Source organism: Protopterus annectens, chromosome 4.part1, assembly GCF_019279795.1.
Source record: "Protopterus annectens isolate FY-2018-M chromosome 4.part1, PAN1.0, whole genome shotgun sequence".
Taxonomy (NCBI): Eukaryota; Metazoa; Chordata; order Ceratodontiformes; family Protopteridae; genus Protopterus; species Protopterus annectens.
This window is the reverse complement of record NC_056734.1, coordinates 998,425,485-998,447,870: the sequence shown is the minus strand read 5'-3', so window position 1 is coordinate 998,447,870 and position 22,386 is coordinate 998,425,485. Positions and strand designations below refer to the sequence as shown.

At 39.0% G+C, this 22,386-nt stretch overlaps 1 protein-coding gene across 2 annotated transcripts in view; it reads left to right on the top strand.

Moving 5' to 3' along the window:
* The first annotated feature begins 240 nt into the window (after positions 1-240).
* IQCG (IQ motif containing G) overlaps positions 241-22,386 on the top strand; it is a 1,934,505-nt gene continuing 1,912,359 nt past the window's right edge. For both annotated transcript variants that reach the window (XM_044070701.1, XM_044070702.1), the window contains exon 1: positions 241-351. In XM_044070701.1, the coding sequence (XP_043926636.1) occupies position 351 (1 nt within the window). In that variant the 5' untranslated portion in view covers positions 241-350. The remainder of the gene's footprint in view (positions 352-22,386) is intronic.

The window sequence follows — 22,386 nt, the reverse complement described above, 5'->3', positions numbered from 1 at the left end:
CAAATGTTGGGGTGCCCTTTGTAAAAAAATAAAATCCTTTCGTGCAATAAATTATGTTTAGCGGGACATATTCATTCTACAGCAATTGGACACCTTTCATATTTAGTTTGCGATAAGAAAGTTTTTAAACAACATATATCGTAACATTTTGCTTTTTTGTTTTTGTAAAGTAAAAATCATTATGCAAACCAAAGACCGACACTTCATTACTTTGTTTTTTTTTATCTCCTCCCTCGTTACCATAGCGACGATGTAAACGAGTGAGGGGAGCACGGAGAAATAGGTCCCTTGGTTCGTCGACGGTTATATCGGTTTTAAACTTTTTGAAGAAGGTTGGCTTTGTGTTCTACAGTGAGTAGTTCCGATTTCCTTCCTTTCGTTTACTATATTTATATTTTAATTTGCTGTCATAGCCTGCAGCATCAAGTTACTGAAGGTGCAAGGTAATGTTAGCTCCTTTGATAGTACCGCCACATACTGTAAACTACAGTCGTGCATCTCAACCTTTTAGAGTAAGAAATCTGGACAAAGCCATGAAAAAAGTAGTACAAATGGAAACAAATTTTTAAATATTGCTCTTACAAACTTAGAAAGTTGATAGAATAACAGGTTTTGCATTAGCATGAATTTTCTGAAATGTATGAAGTCTGAAACTGAAATGTCTGTCATTATTTTCTAAGTTTAGTCTTTAATGATTTGCCAGTAATTTGCCAGAAAGCCACAATTTTATGAAACGTGGACCAAAAAATGTGGACATTCTGCGAAAATCTGCACAGTTGAGAGGTATTGTACAGTAACTCCTGTCAGTAAAGTGTGATTATTTGTATTAAGACACACCACTGAAGATTGCACATTTGTGGGAGGTACTTAGTTGCTTGACCTTTTCTTAACTAAACTTATTCGTTGTTGTCCTTTGAATGCTTACAGCTGCATCAATATCTGGGCGTAATGTTAGACAAGTACCTTGTGCTTAGTTCTGCGCAGGTATGGGTGTGTCGGTGGTGAATGATAGGGGAAGTGGAAACGCCCGATGACTGGCAGGCATGCTAATTCGTATGTCAGGTCATGTTTTAATTACTGTAAACTGCTTAATATTCACGCATGCAACGAACTCCAACCCTGTAAAGCAGCTATTAGTTGCACAGTTAAACAGGAAGTAAATTTTACTCTTTTTTTTTTTTTTTTCCAGTGGGGCAAGCCTCCCCCCCCCCCCCTTGCCGGAAACCCTTGTGAGGGAGCTGCCCCACCCCCTGTTCTTTACAGATGTGGATGCCTAAAGGACAGGTGACCAATTAAACACTGAACAAGTTTGTGTAACAGTACTGCTACCATCTTCTTAAAACATTTTCAGCCGGTAAAAGGCGATATTGTAGTTGAGGGTTTACCAGTTCATTTCGCGCAGAAGTGGGCATGTGGCAAATTGAGTGACAACCCGGTCTGCATATTTAATTTGCTCGTGCATACATGATATGAAAATATTAAATGTACACAAACGGTTAATACAGTATCGCCCAGGAAGCTGTTCTTAGTAAAGGTCCTGCCAATGATACTGAGGAAGAGTCGGCTGTGACACCTGTACCAAAAAGAGTCCGTTTGTACATTAATTGGGACAGTGAACCATCGCATTCCGACTCTGACAAAGAGAACTATAATGCTACACAGTAAAAAGCCTGATGACATGTTTTGACGGTTGTGTTTCTTTTTTTTTTTTTTGATTATAGTATATATTATAGTGGAATAAAACTTGTCAAGTACAGATGTTGGTAACAGTTTACTGTTACATTTGCTATCATATTACATGTCAGTGCACTTTTTCTTCGGTTGTACATTTGGAGGGAATGCATATTCATGAATGACACATCGCGGGGGTGGGTTTTGGGCGGGGCTTGCTACTGCGCATCTGGTGAGGCCCTCAACTACAATATCGCCCGGTAAAATGTCAGTATACTTTAGAGAAACTGTCTTATGAAACTGAAATATGTGTCAATGTAAAAAAAAAAAAAAAATCGTAAGTAAAAACCAAACAACAACTGCTGTGTTCTCTTTGCACCAACAGAACCCATTCATCAATATTTATTTTGGCACTTCGGGAAAGGAATGAATATTCTGCAGATTTCACACACCTCCAGGAATTGTCAGCCTGGAGGCATGTTTAGGGTGGGATTTGCTACTGCACATCCTGCGAGGTACTTCTTTAATGTTATGCCAATTTCTGTTGATTAGTACAACATTCAGCATAATATTAGACTAGTACCTCGCAGGATGCGAAGTAGCAAATTCCGCCCTAAATGCGCCTCCAGCTCAGCAATGGAGCAGCTGCATGAATATTCATTTCTGTGCTGGAATGAATATAATGAATATATATATGAATATTGATGACTATATCTGATTATTTATTGACACCCTGACAATGAATGTAATGAATATCGATGGGCATATAATGAATATGCTGCACTATATACTAAAGGACTTGCTGTTAGCCTCCTGTGTTAACACAACCTTAAGGGTATGCACCTTGCCATAGCTTCAGAGAATGGCTTCCTTGTCAGTGCAAAGTACACACAATTTATTTTTTTCTGTGCCATAACAAACAGTGGGTACTTTTCCGTTATCGGGGCAACAGCTGTAATCAGCATTTGGAATGTTAGCCTGTGGTCGCAAAGATCACACTGCTGCCGCTGATGTTTATACAAAAAGTTATACTTCCTTTGCAGACTGTCACCGAATGTATTATTTATTTTAATAGCAATGTATATGCATCCCAGCTCTTAAGCGCCTTAAAGAAAAGGATGAATGTGTTCATTTTTATGTTTTGTTCACGTTTCTTTTCAGCTGTGATACTGAAACACTGGTTAGGAGAAGTGTTGACAGACATACAGTCTGTGACTGAATATTGAAGGAAATCAGCCGTAGGTGTTCAGACTAAACTTTTCAGCAGTTCATTGTCTGTATTCCTTTTTTTTTTTTTTTTTTTTTTGATGTACTAAACAGAAATAGAGAGCGAGCTTCTTATTTGTAACAGAAGGCAGCTAGTCAACATGTCAATGGCGCTTACTTGAAAATATTTGCATGTTAAACCCTTGTCATACATATGCAAACAGAAACATACATTAGGAGTAAAAATAGGCGAATCTTGTACAGTTAAAGTTGTTTCATCATTAGATGAAACCAGTATTTTACTTTCATTTCTACACATTTTTTGAGAACAATTCTATGACACAATACATCAGACAACAGCTTTCCTGGCTCAGAGATGTTCGCAGCAGCCAAAGTAATGATGGCCCAATGCTGCCTATTACAGACAATTTTCAAATACTGAATTTACTAAGAAGGTCAAGAAAAAGTTGCAACAATATGCATCTTCTACAGATTTTCAGATGCTATAGCATGGTAAGATTCCAACCACTCATGACATCTGTTGCCCTGATAATGTAAAAGTACCTAAACAGTTGTCTAGTTGTCACCTTTCCTTGCACTCCTCCATTTACGACAGAATATCTACCATTAAATAGACATAGACTAAAGAAATTTAGAATTATGTTCAGACTTGCTAGTGTTCATGTACAGGCAATTGCAGCAAGTGATGGTTGTGCCACAGATACTTTGTATACCAGTGGTCTCCTGAGGAAATCTTGCATTTTTGGGGGGAAATTAAACAAATTCTGTTGAAAAAAAAAAAGTTATGACTAACAGCAGAACTCCGAAGTAATGATGTATTTAGCCGCTGTGTTTCTTAATTCCCATTGATTCATCTTGTTTACTTCTTGACTGGGAGCATTTTTAAACTTCTTAAGACTTACCATTGTCCTCACAAAACAGACAAGTGTTTCTAGGGAATAGTGCACAGATTTTCGCAGAATGTCAAGAACTTTGCCCCTTATTTTTGGTCTGTTTCTTGTGAAATTTGTGGTTTACCAGATTTTTGGGCATAATATTAGACTAGTACCTCACAGTTCGCAAGTCATTGAATATTAAACGGCTACCAGTAATTTGGGCATTACGTGACATGCAAATTAGCATACCTGCTAGTCATCTGGGCTTTCCACGTCCATTTTGAGTGTCAGACAGTCCCAATACACCCACAGCTGTGCAGAACTAAGTGCGATGTATTAGTCTAATATTATGCCCAACATTCCTCCCTAACATTCTATTCCGGCCATTAACAGTAAAATAAACCATCAGTTTGATTTTTCACTGTGTTTACCATTCTTCCATGGAACTGTAGAAGTACTGCAAGTCACTTTCATTTTATTTTCATCCTCGCAATGCTTTTCTGTCAATTTTGGATACTGTTTGCTACTGATCATAACGCCGACTGATTTATTTATTTACTTGGACCTTGTTTGACCAGCAGTAGCAAGTAGACAAGACATTTGGACAAAGACTAAAATAATGGGGAAGGGGGGGGGGTGTCAAAGACCGAAAATAGGAACAAAATTTAAATGCTGCTGTTGAAAGTTTACAAAAATGTTAGAGCTACAGGATTTGTGCTAGCATGAGTTTTCTGAAGGATATGAAGTCTGAAACTCAAATATATGTTCTTATTTAGTGACTTTAATCCCTAGTGATTTGCCAGAAAAACACAGATTTTATGCAAAAAAGTCCAAAAATATGAGGCAAAACTCTGGACATTCTGTGAAAATCTGGACATTTGAGAAGTATGTCTCCAAGAGAACATGCCCTCCTAATTTGTCATGCAACCTGACTGATCCAACCATTGAGCATACACAAGTATCTCATTGGACAGATTAAGAACCAATTTTCTAAGCACAGTTCCTAAATGTCTTTGTTTCTGTGGAGCACATATCAGCATACATCTGTTTAGTTATGAGGCATAAGCAGTTTTTCATCCTTAATTAAGTGCAAACCTTTAACTTTTTTCTTTGTCGAGAGGTCTGAATTGGGAATTTTGCAACTATTATTTTTGCCTTTGTGCCTTCGTCTAGAGGTAAAGATTTGAAAGTTATACTATTTGCTAGTGTGTAGTTATTCAGTACCGATGTCTAGATATGCAAAGTGCTTTTTAAAAGTAAAGTTACTTAACACTGCTTAAAAACATGGTATTTGAAATTGGTTTGAATCAGTGCTATGCAAACACAAAAACCAAGTAAAAAACCAAAAGCAATAGCGTGACCAAAACAAAATCCAATGATTCTTATGCAAACACACGTTGTGCATGTCTCAACTTTTCTTGAATTTACCTTGCTCATCTACCCTTGCGCCATAAAATGATTTTCTATTAAATTACTGTGAATTTCAGTTAGTCATTCATTCCAGACATTAGAGTTTCACACTACAAATTCTTCAGACAAATGTTTTACTTATTAACTTTTTTAAATAAAACTTCGACTTTGTACTGTACTAACTCACTGGTCATTTCTCACAGGAATGAGTGTGGCCAGAGTGATTGACAAGCTTAATGCCTGTGATGCGGTATGCAAATGAAGAACGATTGGCATGCCATGCAGATGTATTTATTTTATTTATTTTACATTTGCTGACCGGGCTAGTTTTAACTGGATTTATTTCCATTTTCAGTAGAGGCCCGGAGAGAAAAGCTCCAAACGTTTACAATCTTAAAAATCATGACAATAAACATTACAAATTATAAGAGCAAATAGATCACAATTGTTACATAAATAATGAAGATTTGCAAAAAATACAACACATACAAGTCAACAAGTTGTTTACATTATAGAATTTAGATACAGTAAAGAGAAGTTATTATACAGTGAGAAAAGAAGAACTGTAGTACTTCATCAAGGGAAGGTGTAGAATGTAAGTTAAGTTGTGTTTACTAGTATCAGGCCTGCAGTAAGGACTAAGTGTGGTGAGAGAGATATGGGTGGAGAAAGCAGAGGATTAGTCAGGGTTATTGCAAGGGCATAACCAATGTGTTATTAGGTGTCTTTTGAGGTTTTGTTTAAAGAGAGGTAAGGAAGAGAGTAGTGCTAGTTCATTAGGTAATAGGTTCCAGTTTTTACCCACTTTATTAGAAAACAGGGAAGCTCCAGCTAGGTTGTTGGTTTTACTTATGCTGGCTAGAAGTTTGTTAGATGAGCGTAGTGAATTTAGATTTTTGTACAGGATTATGAGGTTGGAGAGTGTGGGAGTGCTGTTAGGTTGGTAGAATATCTTGTGGGCAATGGTGAGTTGGGGGAATATTAGGTTGTTTTTATTTATTTATTTATTTCCATTTTGGTGACTGGGGAGGTCTACTGGGCTCAAAGAGCCCGTTTTCAGTGGAGGCCCGGGGGGGAAAGCTCCATAGTACAAAGTATGAACTACATAATTCACACTACATAGTACAGAGAAAAGCTAGATTATTCAAAGTTAACAAAATACAATATAGTTAACAAAATACAATACACAGTAGCAAAAAGGTGCAGTAACAACTTGCAAGTATTAAATAGCAAACTAAGAACAGTTAAACTGCAACATATATACAATATGTAATACATATTTATATGTTTGTAGGTTGAGAACAGTAGTATAGAATAGAATTTGTTCATAGGTTAGAAATGTCAGGTAGTGATCTGAAAGTAGTTATCAAGGGATCGATCCCTGGTAAGTAAGGAAAAAATGGGACTTTGAATGTGATAGAAGTGATCATGAGTTAAGGAAGTTAGGTAGGTAGAGAGCAGTTGCACTTCCAACTATGGGAGAGGTAGGAATGGAGCTGGGTTTTGAAGTGTTCAAAGTTTTCAGAGATTCGTAGAGATGCAGGGAGAGAGTTCCATTTTTTGGCTAAGGTAAAGGATAGAAGTAGCTGCCCAATGAGACGATTTGGTTATACACTGAGATTAGGTTTTGGTGGGCAGATCTTAGGGGTCTGTGAGGGGTGTATGAAGGTAAGATGTTACCAATTGCTGGACATGTATTAGTTTTGAAAATAAGCTTGTGGGATGTACAGAGTTGGAGGTAGTCCAGGTAATTGGGAAGTTCTAGCCACTGCAGCTGGTGGAAAGATATACAGTGGTGAATAGAGTATTTGGATGAAGTTGCAAATTGAGATTTTATTGTAGCAGGTTTCCAGTTTAGAAGAGTTGGAGGAAGATAGATTGGTTAGTAAGGGAGCACCATACATCAGAGAGGGTAGTAAGTAGGTTGAGGCAGGGGTCTGTTTAGTTGAGGGGGAGAGGAAGTGTGAGTTTCTATATAGCATGCCAAGTTTCTGATGGGGGTTTCTTAATATTTAGTTGAATATGGGTATCAAATTTTAGTTGCTCATCAATAGTAACCCCAAGAAGTTTGGCAAAAGGAACAATTTTTATAGTGGAGTTAGTATGACTGATAATTTTAAAGGAGGTTTTGTCAAGAGGGATAGATTTTGATGGGGAGAATAGTACAATTTTGGATTTGTTGGCATTTAGGGAGAGATGATTTTGAAGCATCCATTTCTCAGTAGTTGAGAAAGCAGATTGAGTTTTAGTTTGAAGCTCAAGGAGGTTGGAGGCAGAGCAGACTAGTGTTGAGTCATCTGCATATTGTACTATTCTGATATTGGGAATTAATGTGTGGAAGTCATTAATGAAGATATTAAAGAGCATAGAGCCGAGTATGGATCCCTGGGGTACCCCGGTTGGGGTTGGAAGGAAGGCAGAGGTACAGTTTTCCATTTCACAGCCTGGGATCTGTCAGAGAGGTAGCTGCTAAACCAGGTAATGGTGTTTTGTGAAAGGTTAAGTTTAGAAAAGTGGGTATGGGAGACTGTATCAAAAGCTTTGGAGAGATCGAGGAGGACTGTGGATACTAGATTGCCTGAGTCACGGGTATGGTTTACTATGTCTAGAAATGAAAGAAGAGCTGTTACTGTGCTATGGCCAGAACGGAACCCATGTTGTGTTGGGTGATGAGTTCGTTATTTGTAAGGAATGCCATTAGCTGGAGGTGGATACATTTCTCAAGAATTTTTGAGATAGATATAATTGCTATGGGTCGGAAGTTGGAGTAGTTATTGTTTTTGCCTCCTTTGTGGAGGGGTAGGATAAAGGTGGAACACCATAGTTGAGGGACATATGATTCCTGTATGGATCTGTTGATGAGTATACTAATGGGAATGGCAATTCTGTCTGCTGCTAGTTTTAGAAAGATAGAGGGGATGTTGTCAGGGGCACTGGAGCAAGTCTTAAGTTTAGAGAGAAGTTTTTTTATGTATGATGTTGGGATGGGTATGAGATGAAAAGTAGAAGGAGTGTTTAGGATGGAAGATTGGGGAGAGGATTGAGATGGGAGGAAGAGTTGTTGTTAGGGAAGGTTTTGGTGAGTTCTGATATCGAGTTAGTAAAGAATAAATTGAACAGTGTAGCTATTTCTGTGTCATGTTTGCTAGTGTCAGTGCAAGGGTTGTTTTTGGTGCCTGAATTAAGAAGGGAGTTGATGGATTTCCAAAATTGTTTTGGGTTTGTGGAATGAGTAGTCTGGAGTTTGATATAGTATAATTTTTTATCCTGTGTAATATGTTTTTTAGCTAAGTTGCAGAGTTGTTTATATTTAAGAAGGGTGTCAGAGTGCTTATTACGATGGTAGAGTTTCCAGGTGTTATCCCTTTGTTGCATGAGTGTTTTGGTATCTTTAGCAAGCCAGGGGGTGGAATTGTTTTTTATACGTTTTATTCTTGGAGGGGCTTGGGAGTTAAGGGTATCCAAGAAGGTTGAGTTGAAGAATCCAAAGGCATCGCCTAGAGGAAGAGTTTTTAATTTGTTCCAATTTATCAGTTTGAGGGAATTGGAGAACGCTGTGGGGTTAAAGTTTATGAGATTCTGAGTATGAATATATTGGTGTAGGTGAGGAGAGGAGTGGGTTGCTCTATGGATGAAGGCTGGCAAGTGATCACTAATGGAGTCTGGTAAGGTGCCAGTGTGGGAGATTTTATTTGGGTGGGAGACAAGGATCCAGTCCAGTATGGAGCCCGGGGGGTTATTTTTATTTGATCTGGTAATAGCATTTTTGAGTTGAGTGAAATTACATAGATTGATTGAAATGGTGGGATTATTACCAGTGATCTTGTTCCAGTCAGTGTTTACATCTTCTAGGATGTATGTCTCAAGGCTGATATTAAATGAGGCCCAAAGAAGGATTTCCTCAAGTGTATTAGTATTGTTTCCAGGGGGGATATAGAGGGCTATAACACAAATACTTTTATGGTTATTTAGTTTGGGGTTTCCTATGACTAGTTCAGCATTGTTGAACTGAGGAATAGGATTTTGGTAGGGAGTAATGGAGAGTAGGCTAGAGTAGATTAAGGCTACTCCTCTACCCTTCTTTTTTAGATGGTCATGTCTAAGAGCTTGAAACCCTGGGGGTATGATTTCAGAGTCCAAAATATTGGGTTTTATCCATGTCTCACAGAGGGCTACTGTGTCAGGTTGTGTGTGGTATAGCCAAGCGTGAAAGTGGGCTATTTTGTTTTTTAGACTTTGGGTATTGATGGTCAGGAGCTTGAGGTATTTAGGGTTGGTAATATGGGTGGTAATGGGGGGAGTTGGATTGCTGCTGCTAGTTGGTCCTGGGTTGGGGTGTATGTCTCCTGCTAGGCACAGGTAGTCAAAGGGGAATGAGAGCAGGGGTTTAGATTTACTCCTGGAGTTTTCTGGGAGGTACAATAATGCTTTGGGAATATGATGTTTCATTGAAGAGGATTAGTTTGAAGAAAAGAAGTGGGTTTAGATGAACAAGAGGGGGATATTGAGTGAAAGTGAGTTGTGGTAGAGTGATGATTAGTGTTAGGGGAGATGGTGGTGTGATGAGGGGATAGGAAAGAAGTGGGTAGTTTGTAGGGGGTATAGGAAGTTGCATGGTATAGTGTTATTAGAAGTAGTATGCTGAGGGAAAGGAGGAGAAGGGTATGAAAGGGCATGGTAAGGTTTAGATATAAATTAATAGTTGGGGATTAGGTGTTGAGGAAGTAGTTGGATGTAGGAGAGTATGATAGAGTAGGAGGGAGGTGTATAGAAGTGTATACAATGCTTTAAGGTTTGGGAAGGGGGAGGGGGTGAGAAAGTATTGGTGGATAGGAGGGGAGGGGATAGTGAGGAGATGTGAGTGGATTGGATGAGACAAGTGGGAGAGGACTTATGGCTAGAATAAGTGTAGGAGCACTGGGGGTGGGAATTGGGGGTTGGGGAGTGGAGTGAGCCCGCAGGGCGAACGGAGTGGGTTAGAGCAGGTAAAAGAAGAAATTCCAGAGACAATCAGTAAGCAGCAGACTCCTGAGGGGCCCTTGGAAGTTCCAGGAGAGTGGGGTATGATAGTTCATCTGTATAATTGTTAAACTTTGTTTTCTTAATTTTTGTTTCACAGTTTTTTTTTTTTTTTTGTTTCTAGGTGGGAGGGCTGCAGTCCTATAGCACGAGCCGCCCCTGCAATTACAGTTAAGAAAGTAAATTGTAGACTAGAATTTAATATGAGAGTGAAAGGATATGGGATACAACACAAGCCTAGTGTAGTATGCCACCAAGTGGACAAAAGGTAGAAATTCATTTAAGCTAGTGAAATAGCGAAAGCTAGAAAAGATGGGTCAAGTAATAGGTGCAATGGAGAGCGGACTTTATTTCTATGGGATAGAGCGGAGTATGGCTGCTGGGTACCTGGCTCAGGAGCATGACTAATACAGACACTAGTTTATTTTGCATTTTTAAAACTGCTATGATGGCTTAATGGTTAACTACTATGACTGTAGTGTACAGGGTTCTGGGTTTGAGCCTTGCAGAGGTTGTTTATTTTGATGGGAGGGTGGCCTAATGGTTAAGGTGTTTGCCTTACAAATACAAGGTGCAAGGTTTGAGTCTCACAAGGGATAATTGGCTAGGCTTAAAATGGCTCACAAGGGCAGTTAGCTTAGTACTAACCTATGAAGTCCCTCATAAAAACAAATTCAGCTTCACAGTTTGGTCAAGGGGGTCGCACCTACTTTTCTTGAATCCTTGTGAAGGAGGGAGTTAGAGTAATGGCCGACAGTTTTTTTTTTTTAGGGATGTAGATGAGCCAGTTGAGATTATTTGAAGGGGTCCTTATAGACCAGGCAGGAAGGTTCTCAGGTCTTATTGCAGGCTAGGCAGTTAAGCTAGGTAGGGTAAAGAGAAGAAAACAGATTTATAGTGAAAGACAGTAGTATTTTCAGTCTTAAGCATATACAATTAGGATGCAGCAGAGATATTTCTGTGATTAAAGACACCTTAAACACATTCACATACTGAATTAATAACACTGCACACGGGAATACTACTGTAGCTCTGTCTGTAAGCTGTAGGCTTGTATTATATGCTAAACATAGCTATACAAAAATAAAGGAGATGCACAGTACACTTTTGTTTGGCACAACCAGGCAGTATAAAATCTAAAAAAAAACCCCATTAAATAGCCAGTTATGTCATCTTTAACACAGGTGAAAGTTAACCGAGCATTCAGATACTTGCAACCCCCTGTTGTAACCCAGTTACTCATAACATGGAGGCAGACTAAATTTAAGTAAACTTGTTTAGAAGAAAAACAACCACCACAGTACAAGTAACAGCTAACCGAGTTAATTCGCTTCCCCAAAATGTATTCCAAGTTTGCTACTCAGCTAGCACACACAGCCTAAGCAATAGGATTCAATGAGGAAGGTGATATTCCAATTTAACTCAAAACTTGAGTTAATCTTAACCCTGCTGAGTCCCAGAGCAGTTTACTTCAGTTAACAGGGAATCTATATTCATGTTTTGTAGTTCAAGCCAGCCTAGGTGCTGCCAATTAAGACAGTGGTGAATTTGGAAGGGATTGCCTGTGGCAAATCTGGCTATGTTGTTGTAGGAATTAGCTAGTTTGATGAGATTATTTTTCTTTAACCCAGCCTCTGGGAATGCACAAGCCAGTGCATTTTTTGTGATAGTCCCAAGCCTGGACAAATGGGGAGGTTTGCATCAGGAAGGGCATCCGGCCTAAAACCTCTGCCAAATTACTTATGCGAAGAACATTTCATATTTCCATACTGAATCAGACAAGGCCCGGGTTAACAACAACCACCACCAGTACTGTTAGCCACCAGGGTGCTGGCGGAAATTGGGCTACTGCTGGCCGAAGGAGAAGAGGAGGGGAAAGGCATGCCCGAAGGCAAGAAGAGAGGAGGAAGGTTAGGAGTGTAGTAGTGAGGGTAGGAACTCTGAATCTTGGCAGTATGATTGATATAGGGAGAGAGCTATGCAAGAGACCAGATGGAAGGGAAGTAAGGCCAGGTGTTTAGGAAATGGGTTCAAATTGTTCTATCATGGTGTGGATGGCAGAAGAAATGGGGTAGGGGTTATCCTTAAGGAAAAGTATGCCAAGAGTGTTTTGGAGGTGAAGAGAGTGTCTGATAGAGTGATGTTTATGAAGCTTGAAATTGATGGTGTAATGATGAATGTTGTTAGTGCATATGCTCCACAAGTTGGGTGTGTGATGGATGAGAAAGAAAAAGTTTGGAGTGAGTTGGATGAAGTGGTGGTGAGTGTACCCAAGGATGAGAGACTAGTGATTGGAGCGGACTTCAGTGGGCATGTTGGTGAAGTGAATAGAGGGGATGAGGAAGTGATGGGTAGGTATGGTGTTAAGGAGAGGAATGCAGAAGGTCAGATGATTGTGGATTTTGTGAAAAGGATGGACATGGCTGTGGTGAATACATATTTTAAGAAGAGGGAGGAGCATAGGGTGATGTACAAGAGTGGAGGAAGATGCACACAGGTGGATTATATCCTATGTAGGAGGGCCAGTCTGAAGGAGATAGGAGACTGTAAAGTGGTGACAGGGGAAAGTGTAGTTAAGCAGCACAGAATGGTGGTCTGTAGGATGACGTTGGTGATCAAGAGGAGGAGGAGGAGTGTGAAAGCAGTGCCAAGGATTAAATGGTGAAGTTAAAAAAGGGTGATTGTGAGGTGGAGTTCAGGGAAGAGTTAAGACAGACACTGGGAGGCAGTGAAGAGTTACTGAATAGCTGGGTAACTACAGCACAGCTAGTAAGGGAGACTGCTAGAAAGGTGCTTAGTGTGACATCTGGACAGAGGAAGGAGGACAAGGAGACCTGGTGCTGGAATAAGGAAGTAAAGGAGAGTATACAGAGGAAGAGGCTGACAAAGAAGAAGTGGGATTGTCCAAGAGATGAAGAAAGTAGACATGAGTATAAGGAGATGAGGCGCATGGCAAAGAGAGAGGTGGCGAAGGCTAAGGATAAGGCATATGGAGAGTTTTATGAGAGATTGGACACTAAAGAGAGAAAATGACCTGTACCAATTGGCTAGACAGAGGGACAGAGCTGGGAAAGATGTGCAACAGGAAAGGGTGATAAAGGATAGTGAGGGAAATGAAACATGCTCACAAGTGAGGAGAGTGTGTTGAATAGATGGAAAGAGTACTTTGAAGGGCTGTTGAATGAAGAGAGAGAGAGAGAGAGAAGGCTGGATGATGTGGGGATAGTGAATCTGGAAGTGAAACAGATTAGCAAGGAGAAAGTAAGGACAGCTATAAAGAGGATGAAGAATGGAAAGGCTGTTAGCCCAGATGACATACCAGTAGAAGCATGGAGGTGCTTAGGAGAAATGGCAGTGGAATTTTTAACCAGATTGTTTAATGAAATTTTGGAAAGTCAGAGGACGCCTGAGGAGTGCAGAAAGTGTTTTGGTGCCTATCTTTAAGAATAAGGGTGATGTGCAAAGCTGCAGTAACTACAGAGGGATAAAATTGATCAGTCACAGCTTGAAGTTATGGGAAAGAGTAGTGGAAGCTAGGTTAAGAAGGGAGTGATGATTAGTGATCAGCAGTATGGTTTCATGCCAGGAAAGAGCACTATAGATGCGATGTTTGCTCTGAGAGTGTTGTTGGAGAAGTAAAGAGAAGGTCAGAAGGAGTTGCATTGTGTCTTTGTGGATTTAGAGAAAGCATATGACAGGGTGCCTAGAGAGGAGTTGTGGTATTGTATGAGGAAGTCGGAAGTGGCAGAGAAGTATGTAAAAGTGGTACAGGATATGTATGAGGGTAGTGTGACATTGGTGTGGACTGCGGTGGGAGTGACAGATATGTTTAAGGTGCAGGTGGGATTACATCAAGGATCAGCTCTGAGCCCTTTCTTATTTGCAGTGGTGATGGACAGGTTGACAGATGAGATCAGACAGGAGGCCCCGTGGACTATGATGTCTGCAGATGACATTGTGATATGTAGTGAGAGTAGGGACCAGGTTGAGGAGACCCTGGAGAGGTGGAGATATGCTTTAGAGAGGAGAGGAATGAAGGTCAGCAGGGCTAAAACAGAATATATGTGTGTAAATGAGAAGGAGGGTAGAGGAATGGTGAGGATGCAAGGAGTAGAGTTCGTAAAGGTGGATGAGTTTAAGTACTTGGGATCAACAGTTCAGAGTAATGGTGAGTGTGGAAGAGAGGTGAAGAAGAGAGTACAGGCAGGGTGGAATGGGTGTAGAAGAGTGCCAGAAGTGATTTGTGACAGACGGGTACCAGTAAGAGTGAAAGGGAAGGTCTACAAGAGGGTAGTGAGACCAGCTATGTTATATGGGTTGGAGACGGTGGCATTGATGAAAAGGCAGGAGTCAGAGCTGGATGTGGCAGAGTTGAAGATGTTAAGATTTGCACTGGGTGTCACTAGGATGGACAGGATTAGGAATCAGTATATTAGAGGATCAGCTTAGGTTGGACAGTTTGGAGACAAAGCAAGAGAGGCAAGATTGCATTGATTTGGACATGTGCTCAGGAGGGATGCTGGGTATATTGGGAAAAGGATGCTAAGGATGGAGCTGCCAGGTAAGAGGAAAAGAGGAAGGCCTAAGATAAGGTTTATGGATGTGGTGAGAGAGGACATGCAGGCAGTTGGTGTGAAAGAGCATGATGCAGAGGACAGGAAGAAATGGAAACAGATGATCCACTGTGGCGACCCCTAATGGGAACAGCCGAAAGAAGATGATGATGATGAGATTATTTTTCTTTAGGTTAGTGTATATGGGTGAGGTGTACAGAAGAGTTGAAATTAAGTGGGTGTGAGCAATCTTAGTTCTAGCTGTTGGAGTTAAGAAAGATTTGATTCTATATAAGGAGTCTCTTTTCCTGTTAACTGCCTTTATGGTGTTGTTTATGTGGCTATCAAAATCAAGGTTATTGTCAATAGTTATTCCTAACAGTTTCGTGGTAGGGTTAGGGGATATAAGGGTGTTATTATTGGAACTGACTGAGAAATCTAAGGGGGGAGACTTATTGGTGGGTGCGAAGAGTAGGAGCTTGTTTTTTTTTTTTAGCATTGAGAAGGAGGCAACGTATTGAGAACCATGTCTCTACTGAGTTAAATATATTTTGGATTAGGGAATGTAGTTCTGATATGGAGTTAGATGAGCATATTATATGCAGGTGGCTTGAGCAATTGCAACATGGAGGCCATTGATAAATAGTGAGAATAGGAGAGATCCCAAAATAGAGCCCTGGGGGATGCCAAGTGTGACTGGCAGGAGAGAAGATATGTTATTTTCCCAGAGTACTGCCTGTTGCTGAGGTAGGACTTGAACCATTGAATAGCTTGAGAGTCCAGGGAAAGGGATTGAAGAATATTTATTTATAAGAAGGGTGTGGTTTACCATATCAAAAGCTTTTGAGAGGTCAATAAAGAGTGCAGATGAGAGTTTGTTTTCATTGCAATTTCTATTGATGGCATTAGTAATGGATAATAGAGCAGTTGTGGCACAATGTGATGGCCTAAATCCATGTTGGCAGTTAGCTAGTTAGTTGTGTTGTGTCAAGTGGTTTAATAGTTGATGGTGAATGCATTTCTCCATAATCTTTGCTAAGGGCAATAACAGAGCTATTGGCTGGTAGTTAGAGTACTCATTAGAGTTACCACCTTTGTGTAAGGGGATAATGTGAGAGATTTTCCAGATGTCAGGAATGGTTCCCTCCTTTATGGTTCTATTTATGAGTCGGGATATTAGAAAGGCAATTGCTCTGGCTGCTTTATGCAGATATTCAGATGGAAGCTGGTCAGCAGAAGGAGTACAAGGCTTAAGTTTTTGGATTAAGTTGTAGATGAAGGTGTTAGATATGGGTTGCAAATGGAATGTAGAAAGTGACCCAGGCATGGTGGTAGGAAGATTTGAGTTGTCTGGGGTTAGTTGACTAGCTAGCGATTGTATGGTCTCCGTGAAAAAAGCATTAAAGGCATTGGCAGTTTGATGGGGGTATTTAGATTGGTCCCTAGTGGTGTAGGAGTATGAGAGTGGCCTGGGAGAAGGAGTTTTTGATGCTTGACCAGAACTTCTGAGGATTATTATGGTGAGTTTCCTGTAGTTTACAATAATAGTTCTTTTTGTCTGTAAGTATTGCCTTTTTTGTACTATTTCTTAACTGCCTAAAGGTTTGTTGCTCAGAGATATCTTTAGTGGCTCGCCACTTAGCCCAAGACTTGTTCCTGAGCAGGGTTTTTGTTTGGTTTCTTTAGTTAGTCAGGGGACTGGTTTGGATTTCATTCTGATAGGCCGTTTGGGTGTATGGGTATCTAAGATAGCTAAGAATTTAGAGTTAAAATATTTAATAGCCTCTTCAAGTGGGAGAGTTTTTAGGTGGTTCCAGTCACAGGCTTTAAGTTCACTTTGGAACAATACTGGGTTAAAGTGTTTGTTTGTACGCGTAATCTTATAGGTGGGGCAGTTAGAAATATAATTTTTCTGCCTGGTAATATAGGTCAAAGTATGATCACTAATGTCATCAGGGAGAGTTCCTACCTTATAAGCTTGTTGCTGTCTATTTGAGTATCCAGTCTAAGGTGCTCTCTTTTTTGTTTGGTTTGTTGATTCTGGTTGTGGAGGTGATTGTTTGAGTAAAGCCGTGAAGGTTGATGAGGGAGGTAGGAGTATCAGCAATGATTCCTTTCCAGTCAGTGTTCAAATCACCTAATATTATTGTCTCTTGTGGGTAAGTTGAGGACACCCAGCTTAGTATATCCTCTATTGTATTGGTATTATTGCTAGTAGGTAGGTAAATACAAATGATATATAATAATTTTCTAGGGTTGATATGAAGTCTAGAGATTAGTACTTCTGCCTTACTGTCCTGATGTTGGTTGTATGGTAAGGGGGAGACGTGTAGTCCATCTTTAAATAGAATTGCTTCTCCCCTGCCCTTACATTTTAATTGGGCTTGTAACCTTGGGGAACTATTTAATTGTCTTTAGTCCCTGGTTTTAACTAGGTTTCTGTTAGGCAGACGATGTCAAATGAATGGGTATCTAGAAGGGCCTGGAGGTGGGCTTCTTTGTTGTTAACGAACACCATACCCCTCACGTAGAGATTGCACGGTCAACCAAACATGACAAGAAAATCCACGACCAGCAAGATAGTTCCAAAGCTTTATTCCATATCGAACACGGACATAAAAATGCCCAAAATACCACCAGTATTGTAATTCAAACCGGTTTCGGCCTCAAGCCTTCATCAGTGAAAAAAATAATAAACTGAATCCAAGTGACTAAAGCACTCCTTATATATGAAACCCATAAGTGTTCCACCAATCCTATTGGTTGTACTTATATCAGTTTAACATATCATTTGACTGACATTAGGGCATGAATATAACTTATTGTGTTGTCATAAAACCATAAGTCATATAAAATGAGACTATAGATGACATAACTGAGTTAGAAATTATTCTAAACCTAAGTATTTGAACATATATCACAATATCTGTGTGCACACATACATATATACATATTCGTTAGTTACACATGTCTACACACACATATATAGTGCAACATCTATATCATTATGGACCATGAAGAAAACTTCCACATACAAACAAGATGAAGCCTATATTAGATGAATATGTTATATGATATAGAATGTTAATAATTGGCTATTATGAACCATATATCCATAAAGTCAAACTCAATTATATAAGAAAAATTCAAACCACCATACAATCGAATAAGTGTAATATAAGGTCAAATATAATACCACATATAAACATATACATGTAAATATACATATACATGTATAAAAGTGGAACCCATCCGGGGGCTAAAAAAGTGTTGTATACCTATAGGACAACAACATGAATGAATTAAAATTCATAAATGGTCATTAAGTCCTGGAGAAAATAAGGCCCCTAGATGGATAATCCAATATTTTTCTTTAACCGTAAGTGTATTTTCCCAACCTTGTTGGTGACTTCTGTCTCCCACAATTCGATCGATGATGGTAAACATAAAATTGGCTGAAGGATGTTTAAGTGTGTGTTGATACAAGGCATTAGTGTTTTTTTTGTTTCTGATATTACTTCTATGTTCACCAATCCTGATCCTTAAAGAACGTGAGGTCTTACCTACATAAAATGATGAGCAATGACATGTGGCTAAATAGATAACCCAGCTACTAGAACAGTTTCCAAAAATTCTTAAATCATACACTTTGCTTGTATTGGCACTGCTGAATTGTTTGGTTTTATTAACCTGATTACAGGATATGCAGTGCCCACATGGAAATGTACCCACTAATTCCTTACCACTGATAGTTAGCTGTTTGTATTTGGCTCCCCCAATATCATGATGTTTATAATGTGAAAAGAGAGAATCCAATGTTCTACCCCTTCTATAAGAGAACTGACATCGGTCACCCAATATTTGTCTAAGATGTTCATTGGCCTGTAGGATATTCCAATTGTTGTCCATGATATTCCGTATGGTCTGCTGATTTCTTCCATAAGTCGTAACGAATCTCAGGGCAGTAGCACCTTTCTTGACTTTCTTCATCTTATATTCCAACAACTTAGTTCTAGGTTGTCGGTCCGAACATGTTTTAGCAGATATAATATCAAAAGGACGATATCCTCTGTCCAAAAATCGTTTCGTTAAGTCGTTACTGGCATCCTCATAATCTTCTAATGTAGAGCTAATGCGTTTCATCCGAAGAAACTGGGATTTGGGGATGTTGCGGACGGTGTGGCGTGGATGCATACTAGATGCATGTAATAATGTATTATACTCTGGGTATTTGCGATGTATTTTAGTACCCAATGTATTATCTGAATTTCTATAAACTGTAACATCCAGAAATTCAATGGAATTTATATTGCTGTTGACTGTAAATTCAATGCCCCAAACATTGCTATTAAGATATTCGAGGAATTCCTGAAGATATTCCGTATCTGCACGCCACACCATCCAGCAATCATCCAGGTATCTTCTCCAAATGTCCATTTCAGTCAGATAAATGTTATGTGATGTGTTGTAGATCAAACATTCCTCTAAATAGGCCATAAACAGGTCCGCATAGATGGGAGCAAAAGATGCTCCCATTGCTGTGCCCTGGAGTTGCCAGTAACCAACCCATTGAAAATATAGAATATTTTTATTTAAAACATGTTCGGACATACAGATGATAAGTGTATTAAAGCCAGGTGAATATAAATTTGACTTCTCAAGCCAGAATTGAAGTGCTTGGAGCCCTGCCCAATGTGGGATACTGGTATATAGAGATTTCACATCTAGTGTACATAATAACCAGTCCGGTTCAATTTGTGAATCTTCTATAATCTGCAAAAATTGCGTGGTATCCTTTATTCTTGATCTAACATGAACTAGAAGGGGTTGCAATTGTTCAGTCAAAAAGACTGATAGTGGTTCAGTCAATGAGCCATAGCCTGAAACAATGGGTCTCCCTGGTGGGGAAGTCAAGGATTTGTGTATCTTGGGTAGCAAATATAATATTTGCTTACATGGGTCCTTAACCATCAGATGTTTAGCTATTTTGGGAGTTATAATCCCTTCTTCCACTGCATTCTGTAAAAATTGATCAATTTCCTTTTTGAATGTCGGAGTGGGGTCAATACCCATATACATGTAACATTTGGAGTCAGATAGTTGACGTAGACCCTCTTGAATATAATAATCCATGTCCAAAATAACCACAGCTCCTCCTTTGTCTGCCTGTAGAATGGCTATTTTATTATTATTTTTAAGTTCCATTAGGGCTTTCCTTTCTGCCTCATTAATATTGTCAGTTAATATATCAGTGGTATAAGATGGAAAGTGTAATTCTCTAAGTACTGCTTGTTGAAAAGCAGCTACGTGCATGTTCATGGGCGGTTGAAATGTAGATTTTAGAAGTCTGAATTCAGTAGATCTTTGTGAGTTACTATTGTCTTTATGTGAAAAAAATATTTTGAGGTTAAGACAACGACAGAACTCTAATAAATCTGTAACTGTCTGATATTGATCACAAAAAAACTGGGTATAAATCCCAAGCCTTTATTTAGAATATTGTGTTGATCTGTGGTCAAAGCAGTTTTAGAAAGATTGAGAACATTGTTAAACACATTGTCATTTATTTCAAAAGCACTTGTATCAACCCATCGATCGAATCCATCTCTAAACCTTTTGGAATGTTTACGCCCCCCTCTGTGTTTATTGTTCCTCCTAAAGGGATAGGAGCATTGCCTTTCTTTTTAGCTGGTGAGTTACCTGATGGAGCCCCATCACTGTCAGTGAGAGAAGATTCCTCACCAGAGGTACTGGTATATGATTGATCCTTATGTTTAAGGATAGATCTAGGCCTCTTTCTTGGCTCAACCCTGCCCTTACCCATATTGACATCCTTAAATCTAACAGATCTCTGAATTTCAAAAGGATGTCCACGACTATAGTCAGTGACGTCCTTAGTAATTTTTTTGATTTTCCTCTCTTTCGTCATTTTATCATATTGGGTAAGTTCTCTAGAGAGATTCTTGACCATGGTTTCATAATTGCTATTGGTCTCAAATAACTTACATTTGGTACTCAGTTCTTTGACTTCCAATATATTTATATCAATAATTATTTCGTAATAGTCAGTTAGTAGTTGTACAAATCTCATAGAGCCTTTCTGTATTGCCTCATTCCATTCATCCGTCAGCCTCTGTTCAGATCTGCTGACCATCGGTTTTAACCGGATCCTGAGTCCCCTAGGAACTAACTTTTTGAATAAGTAGGCTTTAAATAGCCTAAGATGCCATATATTTGCCCGTAATGTTTTAAGTGCCTTTTCTAAGTTAAAGAAGGCTGACTGACATTCGTCATATGACAAAGAAGAATTATCATTATTGGTGTTGTTGCTTGGGGTAGAGTCAAGGCCGAAATCCTTTATATCCTCCCGATCAGCACACAACCCTTGTAGAATGTTGTCTAAATCCATGGTCCTAGTTCAATAAATATCACAAAAAGTCAATTGAATTGACTAAGAGAGGAAAAATATATAGATAGATGGGTATGGCAGGGCCGAGACAAGAAAAGAACCCCATATAATGTAGCTATATAAGATTCAATCTAAGTACACAACTACTAATAGTTATACTATCCAATACCAGTACCTCTGACTAAGGGAATTTAGATATGATAATGTTTTTATACATATATCTAAAAAATTGGTCCAATGAAAAAATTGCAGAAAAGGACAATATTAATAACTCAAAAATATTTAGTATATAACTAATATGTTGTATATTAGCAAAAAAATAAGCATCCAAATGTATAAATGATGTAAGACTAATAAATCAGTCTATATAAAATGTATGGTTCAATAGCATATCACCATTCTCTTTCAAAACCAGACACACTATATGTCCTGGATAGTGTAAATATCATCAAATCTGACCAACCCTAATTGCCATATAAGTTGGTCCCTGCATTAGTGGTAAATCAGCACATTATTCCAAAAATAGTGATAAACCAAGTGTCCTAAAAGGTATTCCACATAGGTATGTTGGACTAAAACTGTCCAAAACAAAGATAGAGCTCACTCCAGGAATGTATATATATATAAGTGTGTAACATATAACATACACCTGTATATTTAACAATAGCAAATATAAACACTTGTATATATATTTTTTGGAAGCATTATAACTAAATTATCTCTTGTCTCTTGAAACCACTGGTTGACATAAAAGTATGCAGTAGAAGAAACATATCCTGTCCCACTGTAGGTGCAACCTATGGTACTATCAATCAAATGACTCTAAAAGTCTATTAATAATGTCAAAATATATAGTTAACATATGAATTACCCCTGAAATAGGAATATAATCGAAGTAGCATTCAATTACAAATATAACATATGTATAACCTTAAAAGATTCATATAGATAGTCTTCATACCATAAATGCAATAAATTCAAAAGGACATATAGATAATAAACATAGATGTTAAGTTGTCTATCTCGCCTTCATTCTTGCTGGATGGGTTCGGAGCCGACCTCGGCTCCGACTCGGCCACTCTAAAAGCTCGAGAGTTGGTTCCACCGTCTCGAGGCTCCCCTTATATCCCACAATGCTAGGCGAGAGTTACCTCAGATCTCGTTTGCCGCTACAGCATCGAGGTGTTGGTTTTTCTACCGGCTTGTTGGTAAGTGTAATTTT